General features: G+C 42.5%; 1 protein-coding gene across 2 annotated transcripts in view; it reads right to left on the bottom strand.

The window, feature by feature from the left end:
* Positions 1–1,003: 1,003 nt before the first annotated feature.
* The window catches only part of mical2b (microtubule associated monooxygenase, calponin and LIM domain containing 2b), a 99,441-nt gene continuing 86,037 nt past the window's right edge, over positions 1,004–14,407 (bottom strand). For both annotated transcript variants that reach the window (XM_052466111.1, XM_052466110.1), the window contains exons 27-30: positions 14,205–14,301; positions 2,374–2,479; positions 2,208–2,281; positions 1,004–1,954 (exon numbers count right to left, since the gene is read on the bottom strand). In XM_052466111.1, the coding sequence (XP_052322071.1) occupies positions 1,770–1,954; positions 2,208–2,281; positions 2,374–2,479; positions 14,205–14,301 (462 nt within the window). In that variant the 3' untranslated portion in view covers positions 1,004–1,769. The remainder of the gene's footprint in view (positions 1,955–2,207; positions 2,282–2,373; positions 2,480–14,204; positions 14,302–14,407) is intronic.

The raw sequence follows: 14,407 nt of genomic DNA on the forward strand, positions 1-14,407 counted from the left end.
TCAATGAATGTGCTGCGGGGAAAGCATGCAGGCGGTTTCGTTATGGCTTTACCAGTAATGAATTGACAGAATCAGACGGAGTAGACAATAGATTAGGGTGTGACTTCATTGCACAATGCATGTTCTGTAATAATTTGCGCCGCTCAGATTGAAAAATTGATGTAGCTAGAGATCAAATGGGCTACACTGTCGTTCCATAAAATACACCTTTTCTTCCTGTCCGTTTCTGTTGACACACAAGCTCGCAAGTTAAGTTTAGACATGTTTTTTTTACAGTATTGTTTTGATCGGAACTTTACCTTCTTTTGCTTTCTTTCTTCTTACTAAAGTTCCTCCAAATTTTCCCAGGAACAAGTTTTTTTTTTCTGGAAGAGGGAGATTTCGGAGTCATTGGCGAATAGGGAGAGGACGGCGAAGAAGCCATGATCAAATTTAGCCAAAGCTCAAAGGTACAATCAAAATGTAAAGTTACACGTTTAGTAGATCTCTGAATTAAATTGATAAATCACGTTCTGTTCGAAACAATGTTCATTATAACGGAATTCCAAACATTCGTCAATCCCTCGAATCCTTTCCTTGTTCCCAGATGTAGTTCCCTCCCCTAACTTGGGCTCCGGAGTGGCGCAGCAGTCTAAGGCACTGCAGCTCAGTGCTAGAGGCGTCACTACAGACACCCTGGTTCGAATCCAGGCTGTATCACAACCGGCCGTGATTGGGAGGCCCATAGGGCAGCGCACAATTGGCCCAACGTCATCCGGGTTTGCCGGTGTAGGCCATCATTGTAAATAAGCATTTGTTCTTTATGGACTTGCCTAGTTAAATAAAAAAATAATAAAACCTTCATTGCTGAATAGTTTGTAGCACATAGTTGGCACCTGCATGCATTGACAAACACTATGGTAGTATCACTATGGATAGACAGACTTTATTCTAATGCCACCATAAGCTATGATCTCTCTGAATATTATGTCATATCCATAAATCATGACCAAATACACTTCAATTCTCTATTAAATATATTTTATTTCATAATCTAATTTTTACAGAATAAAAATAAACAGCAAACTAAATAAATTGAACCAACAAAGTTGGGCAAGGAGGACTCAAACAAGTGAATAAAATCCTGTTGGTTGTGGTCAGTACTGAGTAATAGGATAGACAACATGCAGGAATAATAGTCAAAAGTCCTGTTATCAACATGGACAACCATGACCACTGACACAGTCTCAACTTGGTGTATTGGTTGATTAAGTTCCTTGGTATAGTGCAGATTAAATTATACAACATACAGTAGTTTTTCCAGTGCTTCTCAACACAACAGCACAACACATGAACAGTAGAGACCTACAATAGAGACCTACACATACAAAATACATTTAGCTTTGAGAGCGAAAACATACTTGATAGGTTGAATCTTTGGGTTTCTAGTGTTTCTAAGTGCTTTCCGGTGCAACTGACAAATTCAAAAAAACAATCATATTTCATTTATTCCATTCATACGACAGAATATGAGGTGTTCTTGGTTAGGCATACAGTAATCTCAGAAGGCTGCCAAGAGAGACTAGGCATACAGACACTGGATGTACAACCCTCAGGTCTATAAGAGATGTGATCCTCAAGTAGGAATTGACAAGTAAAACCTATATACATATTCAAAAGGTCATCATGCCGACTGAGGCCAAATCCGGTAGTGTAGTCACTTGTCGCCTCTACCCATAGAGCTGCATGGTACTGTTATCATTTTCCCTGCCCCAGAGGGCTGCAACTCCTCAGGTCCAATGGAACTGGTAGCCCCTAGACAGCACCAGGCTCTCCAGGTCTCTGTCCTCAGCCCTCTCCTGCAGTCGCTGTTCCTCCAGCAGGCTGACCAGAGTGTCTCTCCTCTCCACCACCTTCATGATCTCGGTCAGCATCTGCTGCTCCTCCGCCAGCTCACTGGAGCTCTTCCTGGAGTCTGCAAAGGGCCATTGGAGAGGAGAGATTGTAAAATGGTAGAGGAGGAGAAGGAGGGGTGGAGACAGACAGATGGACAAAGTAGGACATGGTCATTTAGAAAACATTCTCAACAAGTTCCACAGATAAAGGACAAGTTCCACAGATAAAGGACAAGTTCCACAGATAAAGGACAAGTTCCACAGATAATGGGCCGCGAATGTATTATAACTGGACCGCAAACGCATACTACAATGACAGTGTGTGACCCGTACCGTCTACTGCCATCCTGCGTCGTAGATCTGTCTGTAGTTGACTCTGTCTGTCCTCCAGCTCCAGTTCCTGAGCACTAACAGACAAAACAACCCATTTCAAACACACTTCACTCCATAAGATGGTCTGTGTCAAAGAATGCAGTGTCCCTCATCTTTTCCTACTTACAATATGACTAGCTCTTCCTCATAGCGTGCAAGTTTGTTCTTCTCCAGGACCAGCTTGAACCACATTTGGAGGAGCTCGTGCTCATCAGAGAGACCATCACCTTTGTCTGATAGAGGGAGAGAGCAAGGTTAGAATCAGCTACCCCAGATAATATAGAAGTTTGATCATCCCGTTTCTTCATTCCTCATTACGTCCAAGGTCGACTAATAAGATCCCTGTCACAAGGTTATTCAGTAGATCTGGAATGACAACAGTTTCACTTGTCTCCAGGTGTGTTTTGACTGTACTATGTGGGAGGTATTTGAGGACAGTAGCTCTGATCTTGATGAACTCACAGATGTTATTTCAAACTATGTGGAGTCAGTTGTACCTACTAAAACATTCTCTAACAATAAGCCTTGGGTATCAAAACATCTAAAATCACTACTTTATTAGGAAGAAGGCACTTTATGCTGAGGGTGATAGACAGGCTTTAAGAGATGTACAACGTGAGATGAAAAGACAGATACTGGTGCTCAAGGAGTCATACAAGCAAACGGTGGAGAGAACCCTCTACTCGGGTAACTAAAGGGTGGCCTGGCAATGGATTAAATCCATGGCTAGTGCCACCCATATACAGTGGGGAGAACAAGTATTTGATACACTGCCGATTTTGCAGATTTTCCTACTTACAAAGCATGTGGAGGTCTAATTTTTTTATCATAGGTACACTTCAACTGTGAGAGACGGAATCTAAAACAAACCCCAGAAAATCACTTTGTATGATTTTTAAGTAATTCATTTGCATTTTATTGCATGACATTAGTATTTGATCAACTACCAACCAGTAAGAATTCCGGCTACTTATGTCATGCAATAAAATGCAAATTAATTACTTAAAAATCATACAATGTGATTTTCTGGATTTTTGTTTTAGATTCCATCTCTCACAGTTGAACTGTAGCTATGATAAAAAATTAGACCTCTACATGCTTTGTAAGTAGGAAAACTTGCAAAATCGGCAGTGTATCAAATACTTGTTCTCCCCACTGTAGGTAGAGGAAAAACCAGTGCTGACCTTGGGAGACATGAGGGCCAGAACATGAGAAGAAAACATTCCGTTCATTAGCCAAGATTTGAATAAGACAATTTTGTGTCGGAGGTAAAACAAATGGAACCATCATTACAAATGTCTGAGAGGGTTGAGGCTAAACATGCTGATGTAGTGACGTTGTTCAGGGGATGTAATTTACACAAAAGCCCAGGCAAAATAAGTGGCCGTGTTAAAGCACTGTGCTGAACAATTGGCTGGTGTTTATAGACATTTTCCAATCCTCACTCGACCAGCAACAAGTGCCAGTATTGTGGAAAAACTCAATTATACCCATTCCTAAACCATCTATTCCCTCTGTGCTGAATGACTACCACCCTGTCACCTTGACATCCTTAGGAATGAAATGCCTTGAGAAAATTGTGAAAAGTCATGTTCTCAGCGCCACCCAGAAGCTCCTCACACATTGCAGTTTGCCTATCAGCCCAGCAGAGGAGTTGATTATGTCATTCTTTACTCTCCTCAACATAGTCTATAGACATCTAGAGGGGGTATTAACATGGTCTATAGACATCTAGAGGGTGTAGTCTCCTCAACATGGTCTATAGACATCTAGAGGGGGTATTAACATGGTCTATAGACATCTAGAGGGGGTATTAACATAGTCTATAGACATCTAGAGGGGGTATTAACATGGTCTATAGACATCTAGAGGGTGTAGTCTCCTCAACATGGTCTATAGACATCTAGAGGGTGTAGTCTCCTCAACATGGTCTATAGACATTTAGAGGGTGTAGTCTCCTCAACATGGTCTATAGACATCTAGAGGGGGTATTAACATGGTCTATAGACATCTAGAGGGTGTAGTCTCCTCAACATAGTCTATAGACATCTAGAGGGGGTATTAACATGGTCTATAGACATCTAGAGGGTGTAGTCTCCTCAACATAGTCTATAGACATCTAGAGGGGGTATTAACATAGTCTATAGACATCTAGAGGGGGTATTAACATAGTCTATAGACATCTAGAGGGGGTATTAACATGGTCTATAGACATCTAGAGGGTGTAGTCTCCTCAACATAGTCTATAGACATCTAGAGGGTGTAGTCTCCTCAACATTGTCTATAGACATCTAGAGGGTGTAGTCTCCTCAACATGGTCTATAGACATCTAGAGGGTGTAGTCTCCTTAACATAGTCTATAGACATCTAGAGGGTGTAGTCTCCTCAACATGGTCTATAGACATTTAGAGGGTGTAGTCTCCTTAACATGGTCTATAGACATCTAGAGGGGGTATTAACATGGTCTATAGACATCTAGAGGGTGTAGTCTCCTCAACATGGTCTATAGACATCTAGAGGGGGTATTAACATGGTCTATAGACATCTAGAGGGTGTAGTCTCCTCAACATAGTCTATAGACATCTAGAGGGGGTATTAACATGGTCTATAGACATCTAGAGGGTGTAGTCTCCTCAACATAGTCTATAGACATCTAGAGGGTGTGGTCTATAGACATCTAGAGGGTGTAGTCTCCTCAACATGGTCTATAGACATCTAGAGGGTGTAGTCTCCTCAACATAGTCTATAGACATCTAGAGGGGTATTAACATGGTCTATAGACATCTAGAGGGTGTAGTCTCCTTAACATAGTCTATAGACATCTAGAGGGTGTGGTCTATAGACATCTAGAGGGTGTAGTCTCCTCAACATGGTCTATAGACATCTAGAGGGTGTAGTCTCCTCAACATAGTCTATAGACATCTAGAGGGGTATTAACATGGTCTATAGACATCTAGAGGGTGTAGTCTCCTTAACATAGTCTATAGACATCTAGTGTGGTCTATAGACATCTAGAGGGTGTAGTCTCCTCAACATGGTCTATAGACATCTAGAGGGTGTAGTCTCCTCAACATAGTCTATAGACATCTAGAGGGGGTATTAACATAGTCTATAGACATCTAGAGGGGGTATTAACATAGTCTATAGACATCTAGAGGGGGTATTAACATGGTCTATAGACATCTAGAGGGTGTAGTCTCCTTAACATAGTCTATAGACATCTAGAGGGGGTATTAACATGGTCTATAGACATCTAGAGGGGGTATTAACATGGTCTATAGACATCTAGAGGGTGTAGTCTCCTTAACATAGTCTATAGACATCTAGAGGGTGTAGTCTCCTCAACATGGTCTATAGACATCTAGAGGGTGTAGTCTCCTCAACATAGTCTATAGACATCTAGAGGGGGTATTAACATGGTCTATAGACATCTAGAGGGTGTAGTCTCCTTAACATAGTCTATAGACATCTAGAGGGTGTAGTCTCCTCAACATGGTCTATAGACATCTAGAGGGTGTAGTCTCCTTAACATAGTCTATAGACATCTAGAGGGTGTAGTCTCCTTAACATAGTCTATAGACATCTAGAGGGTGTAGTCTCCTCAACATAGTCTATAGACATCTAGAGGGGGTATTAACATGGTCTATAGACATCTAGAGGGTGTAGTCTCCTCAACATGGTCTATAGACATCTAGAGGGTGTAGTCTCCTCAACATAGTCTATAGACATCTAGAGGGTGTAGTCTCCTCAACATAGTCTATAGACATCTAGAGGGGGTATTAACATGGTCTATAGACATCTAGAGGGTGTAGTCTCCTCAACATAGTCTATAGACATCTAGAGGGTGTAGTCTCCTCAACATGGTCTATAGACATCTAGAGGGTGTAGTCTCCTCAACATTGTCTATAGACATCTAGAGGGTGTAGTCTCCTCAACATAGTCTATAGACATCTAGAGGGTGTAGTCTCCTCAACATAGTCTATAGACATCTAGAGGGGGTATTAACATGGTCTATAGACATCTAGAGGGGGTAGTCTCCTCAACATAGTCTATAGACATCTAGAGGGTGTAGTCTCCTCAACATAGTCTATAGACATCTAGAGGGTGTAGTCTCCTCAACATGGTCTATAGACATCTAGAGGGTGTAGTCTCCTCAACATAGTCTATAGACATCTAGAGGGTGTAGTCTCCTCAACATAGTCTATAGACATCTAGAGGGTGTAGTCTCCTCAACATAGTCTATAGACATCTAGAGGGGGTATTAACATGGTCTATAGACATCTAGAGGGGGTAGTCTCCTCAACATAGTCTATAGACATCTAGAGGGGGTATTAACATGGTCTATAGACATCTAGAGGGTGTAGTCTCCTCAAACTTGGTCTATAGACATCTAGAGGGTGTAGTCTCCTCAACATTGTCTATAGACATCTAGAGGGTGTAGTCTCCTCAACATAGTCTATAGACATCTAGAGGGTGTAGTCTCCTCAACATAGTCTATAGACATCTAGAGGGTGTAGTCTCCTCAACATAGTCTATAGACATCTAGAGGGGGTATTAACATGGTCTATAGACATCTAGAGGGGGTAGTCTCCTCAACATAGTCTATAGACATCTAGAGGGGGTATTAACATGGTCTATAGACATCTAGAGGGTGTAGTCTCCTCAACATGGTCTATAGACATCTAGAGGGTGTAGTCTCCTTAACATAGTCTATAGACATCTAGAGGGTGTAGTCTCCTTAACATAGTCTATAGACATCTAGAGGGTGTAGTCTCCTTAACATAGTCTATAGACATCTAGAGGGTGTAGTCTCCTTAACATAGTCTATAGACATCTAGAGGGTGTAGTCTCCTCAACATGGTCTATAGACATCTAGAGGGTGTAGTCTCCTCAACATGGTCTATAGACATCTAGAGGGGGTATTAACATGGTCTATAGACATCTAGAGGGGGTAGTCTCCTCAACATAGTCTATAGACATCTAGAGGGGGTATTAACATGGTCTATAGACATCTAGAGGGTGTAGTCTCCTCAACATAGTCTATAGACATCTAGAGGGTGTAGTCTCCTTAACATAGTCTATAGACATCTAGAGGGTGTAGTCTCCTTAACATAGTCTATAGACATCTAGAGGGTGTAGTCTCCTTAACATAGTCTATAGACATCTAGAGGGTGTAGTCTCCTCAACATAGTCTATAGACATCTAGAGGGTGTAGTCTCCTCAACATAGTCTATAGACATCTAGAGGGTGTAGTCTCCTCAACATAGTCTATAGACATCTAGAGGGTGTAGTCTCCTCAACATAGTCTATAGACATCTAGAGGGGGTATTAACATGGTCTATAGACATCTAGAGGGGGTAGTCTCCTTAACATAGTCTATAGACACCTAGAGGGTGTAGTCTCCTCAACATAGTCTATAGACATCTAGAGGGTGTAGTCTCCTCAACATAGTCTATAGACATCTAGAGGGTGTAGTCTCCTCAACATAGTCTATAGACATCTAGAGGGTGTAGTCTCCTCAACATAGTCTATAGACATCTAGAGGGTGTAGTCTCCTCAACATAGTCTATAGACATCTAGAGGGTGTAGTCTCCTCAACATGGTCTATAGACATCTAGAGGGTGTAGTCTCCTCAACATAGTCTATAGACATCTAGAGCCAAATCCCATGTCAGGGTTTTGTTTGTTGACTTTTCTTCTGCCTTCAACACAATCCAGCCTTACATTCTTGCAGACTCATTCGGGACTTCTCCTTAGATGGGGAACTAGTCTTGTGGTTGTTGGACTTCCTGAGTCAGAGGTCACAGCGGGTCAACACGTGTCAGACATGCGCACCACCAACACAGGCTCTCCTCAGGGATGTGTTTTGTCCCCACTCCTGTACATCTTGTACACTAATAGTTGTACTAGTTCCCATCCTGACAGACAACTCGTTAAGTTGGCTGATGACACTGCCTTGATCAGCCTGTTGCATGATGACGAAGAACACCATGGCCCGGTCCTAGATGACTTTGTAGAGTGGTGTGAGGAATCCCACTTGTCCTCAATACCAACAAAATCAAAGAGATGTGCATAGACTTCAGAAAGAGTACAACACCTACCTCTGCAACATCTGAGGTCAGAACATAGAGATTGTAAAGGAATACAAATACCTGGGGGTCCTCTTGGACAATAAGCTTCAGTGGAGTAAATGTACAGACCTGATCTACAAAAAGAGTCAGACTGTACTTTCTCAAAAAGCTGGGCTACTTTTAATGTTGACTGTTCTATACTTATTCTGTTTTACAAATCCTTCATTGAGAGCATTTTAACTTTTTGTATTGTTTGTTGGTTTGGCAATGCCACTGTCAACCAGAGAAATATGCTGAGAAGGATTATCACCACAGCAAGCAAGGTACTTGGAGTCTAACAGACAGGTGTGGATGAGATCTTTAAGATCTTTATGGCCCTCTGCAAGGCTCACAAAATAATTTTAGACCCAAGCCACCCCCTGTCCCCGGACTTCGAACTACTCCCCTCTAGGCGCAGGTATAGGGCACCCATCGGCAGGAAAAAGACAATTAGACAATAATTTGTGCCAGGTGTGATATCCCTCCTAAATAGCTTGGGCTAATGTTCCTATCGACCCAGTAAGGCCAGCAGGCTAGTCTCTTTTTAGTTCTATGTTAACTGTTATGAAAGTTAAATTGTCAATTTGTTTTGTATTGTATTTAAATGCCAATTTAAATGTGTACATAACACTACAACAAAATGACAATAAAGTCAGTAAAGTAAAAGTAGATGGCCATAGTAATGGTCCTGTAACCCCTGGCCTGTTGCAACAGTCTCCAACAGACAGTGGGGAGAACAAGTAGAAGAAGAGAACAAGTATTTGATACACTGACGATTTTGTCCACACACTCAATCAAACAGACTCCAACCTCTCCACAATGGCCAAGACCAGAGAGCTGTGTAAGGACATCAGGGATACAATTGTAGACCTGCACAAGGCTGGGATGGGCTACAGGACAATAGGCAAGCAGCTTGGTGAGAAGGCAACAACTGTTTGCGCAATTATTAGAAAATGGAAGAAGTTCAAGATGATGGTCAATCACCCTCGGTCTGGGGCTCCATGCAAGATCTCACCTCGTGGGGCATCAATGATCATGAGGAAGGTGGAGGATCATCCCAGAACTACATGGCAGGACCTGGTCAATGACCTGAAGAGAGCTGGTATCACAGTCTCAAAGAAAACCATTAGTAACACACTACACCGTCATGGATTAAAATCCTGCAGCGCACGCAAGGTCCCCCTGCGCATGTCCAGGCCCTTCTGAAGTTTGCCAATGGCCATCTGGATGATCCAGAGGAGGAATGGGAGAAGTTCATGTGGTCTGATGAGACGAAAATAGAGCTTTTTGGTCTAAACTCCACTCTCCGTGTTTGGAGGAAGAAGAAGGATGAGTACAATCCCAAGAACACCATCCCAACCATGAAGCATGGAGATGGAAACATCATTCTTTGGCGATGCTTTTCTGCAAAAGGGACAGGACGACTGCACCGAGGGGAGGATGGATGGGGCCATGTATCGCGAGATCTTGGCCAACAACCTCCTCCCCTCAGTAAGAGCAATGAAGATGAGTCGTGGTTGGGTCTTCCATGACAGTGTAACCTGTGGACAACAGGCTAAAGGTTTTTTTTTTTTTTTTTACATATACTAACACTGAGCATTACACTGACTACAGCTACATTATATGAAACAGAACCATTCGTAGAGTGTGTTTGATTGAAGGACAGCTCCTAATGCTTCTGATTCGTTGCTATATCTATCTTGATGCCCTCAATCTCACACAAATTATCAATGAACCTATCAAGTACAACCCCAAATCTGTAAACACGGGCACCCTCATAGATATCATCCTGACAAACCTGCCATCTAAATACACCTCTGCTGTCTTCAATCGGGATCTCAGTGATCCCTGCCTCATCGCCTGCGGTCAAACGACCATCCCTCATCACTGTAAAATGCCCCCTGAAACACTTCAGCGAGCAGGCCTTTCTAATCGACCTGGCCTGGGTATCCTGGAAGGATATTGACCTCATTCCATCAGTAAAGGATGCCTGGTAAGTCATTAAAAGTGCTTTCCTCACCATCTTAAATAAGCATGCCCCATTCAAAACATTTTGAACCAGGAACAGATATAGCCCTTGGTTCACTCCAGACCTGACTGCCCTTGACCAGCACAACAAACATCTTGTGGCGTACTGCATTAGCATCGAATAGCCCCCGCGATATGCCACTTTCCAGGGAAGTTTGGAACCAATATACACAGGCAGTTAGGAAAGCTAAGGCTAGATTTTTCAAAACAGGAATGTGCATCCTGTAGCACGAACTCGAAGAAGTTCTGGGGCACTGTAAAGTCCATGGAGAATAAGAGCACCTCCTCCCAGCTACCCACTGCACTGAGGCTAGGAAACACTGTCACCACCGAAAAATCAACGATAATTGAGAATTTCAAATAGCATTTTTCTACGGCTGGCCATGCTTTCCACCTGGCTACCCCTACACCAGTCAACAGCCCTGCACCCCCCACAGCAACTTGCCCAAACCTCCCCCATTTCTCCTTCACCCAAATCCAGATAGCTGATGATCTGAAAGAGGTGCAAAATCTGGACCCCTACTCATCAGTTGGGCAAGACAATCTGGACCTTCTCTTTCTAAAATTATCCGCCGGAATTGTTGCAACCCCTATTACTAGCCGCGGTCATCCCCCTCTTTAAAAAAGGGGGGAGACACTCTAGACCCAAACTGTTACAGACCTATATCCATCCTGCCCTGCTTTCTGAAGTCTTTGAAAGCCAAGTCAACAAACAGATCAACGACCATTTCGAATCCCACCGTACCTTCTCCACTATGCAATCTGGTTTCAGAGCTGGTCATGCACCTCAGCCACGCTCAAGGTCCTAAACGATATCATAACCGCCATCAATAAAATACAATACTGTGCAGCCGTATTCATCCACCAAGGCGTTCGACTCTGTAAATTACCGCATTCTTATCGGCAGACTCAACAGCCTTGGTTTCTCAAATGACTGCCTCGCCTGGTTCACCAACTTCTTCTCAGACAGAGTTCAGTGGGTTAAATCGAAGGGCCTGTTGTCCAGACCTCTGGCAGTCTCTATGGGGGTGCCACAGGGTTCAATTCTCGGGCCGACTCTCTTCTCTGTATACATCAATGATGTCGCTCTTGCTGCTGGTGATTTTCTGATCCACCTCTACACAGACGACACCATTCTGTATACTTCTGGCCCTTCTTTGGACACTTACCTAACCTCCAGACGATATTCAATGCCACCAACTGCTCTTAAATGCAAGGAAAACTAAATGTATGCTCTTTAACCGATCACTGCCCACACCTGCCCGCCCGTTCAGCATCACTACTCTGGATGCTTCTGACCTAGAATATGTGGACAATTACAAAAAAAATGTAAAGCTATCCTACCGATCCTTGACTTCGGCGATGTCATTTATAAAATAGCCTCCAACACTCTACTCAGCAAATTGGATGCAGTCTATCACAGTGTCATCCGTTTTGTCACCAAAGCCCCATATAGTACCCACCACTGCGACCTGTATGCTCTCGATGGCTGGCCTTCGCTCCATATTCGTCACCAAACCCACTGGCTCCAGGTCATCTATAAGTCTTTGCTAGGTAAAGCCCCGCCTGATCGAGCTCACTGGTCACCATAGCAGCACCCACCCGTAGCACACGCTCCAGCAGGTATATTTCACTGGTCATCCCCAAAGCCAACACTTCCTTTGGATGCCTTTCCTTCCAGTTTTCTGCTGTCAATGACTGGAACGAACTGCAAAAATCACTGAAGCTGGAGACTCATATCTCCCTCACTAACTTTAAGCATCAGCTGTCAGAGCAGCTCACCTATCACTGCACCTGTACATAGCCCATCTCTAAATTACCCATCCAACTACCTCATCCCCATATTGTTATTTATTTATTTGCTCCATTGCACCCCAGTATCTCTAATTTCACATCATCATCTGCACATCTATCACTCCAGTGTTTAATTGCTCAATTGTAATTACTTCGCCACTACAGCCTATTTATTGCCTTACCTCCCTAATCTTACCTCATTTGCACAAGCTGTATATAGTTTTTTTCCTATTGTGTTATTGACTGTACATTTGTTTATTCTATGTGTAACTCTGTTGTTTGTGTCGCACTGCTTTGCTTTATCATGGCCAGGTCGCAGTTGTAAATGAGAACTTGTTCTCCACTGGCCTACCTGGTTAAATAATTTAAAAATATATATTATTTTTTAAATGTAATTTTTTTATTTTTTATTATAATTTTTTAAAAAATGAACCATTATGCTCGGTCTTCATTGTCAGACTGTTTTCTCTCAACTGTGTAGGAAACCTTTTCTCCCCCATTGCCATATACTGTACAGCACTGTGACCCTGGCCTTCAAATACCCCTGCAAACATCCAGAAATTACATTTACATTTAAGTCATTTAGCAGACGCTCTTATCCAGAGCGACTTACAAATTGAATAAAGACAAATAAAGGAAGACTGACATAAAAAAAAAAAAATCCTCAACTTTTTCATACTTTTTCTTGCCAATCATATACACTCGGGTCATTGTCTGACACCTACTCCTACCCTCTTGCAATCCAGTCGGAGTCTGTGAATAATATCAATGAACAAAGAGCCTATTGAGCCATGAGACCTTCGGCCTCTGCCTTAATTCAATTATCCAAACAAAGCCATGTAAACAGGCACAATGGTTGCCACTGCTGCCGCTGCCCTTCAAGCCCGCATCACAAGAGACACTCTCCCTGTAGTTTTTGAATCAGAATTTGCAAGGCCATTCACTGTACTCAATGGTACTTAGACCACAGACACTCAGTCTCTGAGGAGGCTTTTAACATTGAGCCTGACTATAGAACAAAAGATGAGTTCAAAAAGGTCTTTACACAGGAGATGTGCTTTCCATTTAACAATAGAAGGACACAAACTTGGATGAAACAACTGCATTACTCAGGGCTACGTTTGTGTTCTTTTTATGCACTGTAATTTAATGAAATTATAATAAAAGTAACAGCTAATTATGGTTAAACTCTCAATCATTCTTTATCTGGAGAGTGCAGAAGCAACAAACACATTTCTAATTTACAATTCTGGCAAAACACAATTTACCTTTGAGGAATATGATTACCAGTATGAAAAGATGACTTTTGAAAAGACTAGCAGGAATAACCATTTTTCATTATAAAGTATCTGTCTTTAATGACGAACTTGTATATCACCATGTGCAAGGCTAATGAAACATGGGAAAGCTTTCCCCCCTCCTTCCTCTCTTCACAAGGCCAATTGCCACCGCAGTGATTTCTAAACAATTTCAACTTCAAATTGTTATTTTGGTTGAATGCAAATGACTATAATTTGGTAGTTTTTATTATGCATTTTCCAAGCAAAGGCATCAGTGTAGTTCTGACTATAGACATGGCCTACTCTAGATAAGGAAATTGAAATCATTATTAGAAAAGCATTGCCACTTGCAAACCTCACAGAAACAGGAAAACTATTCCTGAGCATAGGTCATTCTGAATCCAGTGTTTTCATGTCTCAACTATATGTTCTTGGCTGACGTCAAACTAAGACAGTTCCATTACAAACAGTGCCTTTCTCCACTCTCTGTGCATAGCTCAGTCTTCATGTGCCATGTCTTTGTGTGTTACCTTCAGAGATAAGGCCACTCTGATTCAAGGACATAACACTCACTTACTGAACATTCTGATTTTAACCCCTCCATTCCTTTGTCATAATTTCATAAAATGCTCTGGCCCCGAGTCATAGAGCTACGTCAACCGAATGGATACACAACAGCAGCTGTTGGAATCAATCCACACAGCATGAGATGACAAACGTGCATTCTGTTGGGACAGTGTGGCTCACCTGGGGCTTCACCTCGAAGGACCTTCTCAATGGTCACCCCTCTCTCCTCCAGGTCTCTCTGCTTCTCCCCCACTTCCTCCAGCTGCCTCTGGATGATCTTCACACAATAAACACCAGGTCAGATTCAACCAAGGCACCCTCACAATGGCTCAACACACAATATTTATATCCCATTCATCACCCCAACAAATCAAATACATTTG

This window comes from Oncorhynchus keta, chromosome 17 (genome assembly GCF_023373465.1).
Source record: "Oncorhynchus keta strain PuntledgeMale-10-30-2019 chromosome 17, Oket_V2, whole genome shotgun sequence".
In the NCBI taxonomy this organism is placed as follows: domain Eukaryota; kingdom Metazoa; phylum Chordata; class Actinopteri; order Salmoniformes; family Salmonidae; genus Oncorhynchus; species Oncorhynchus keta.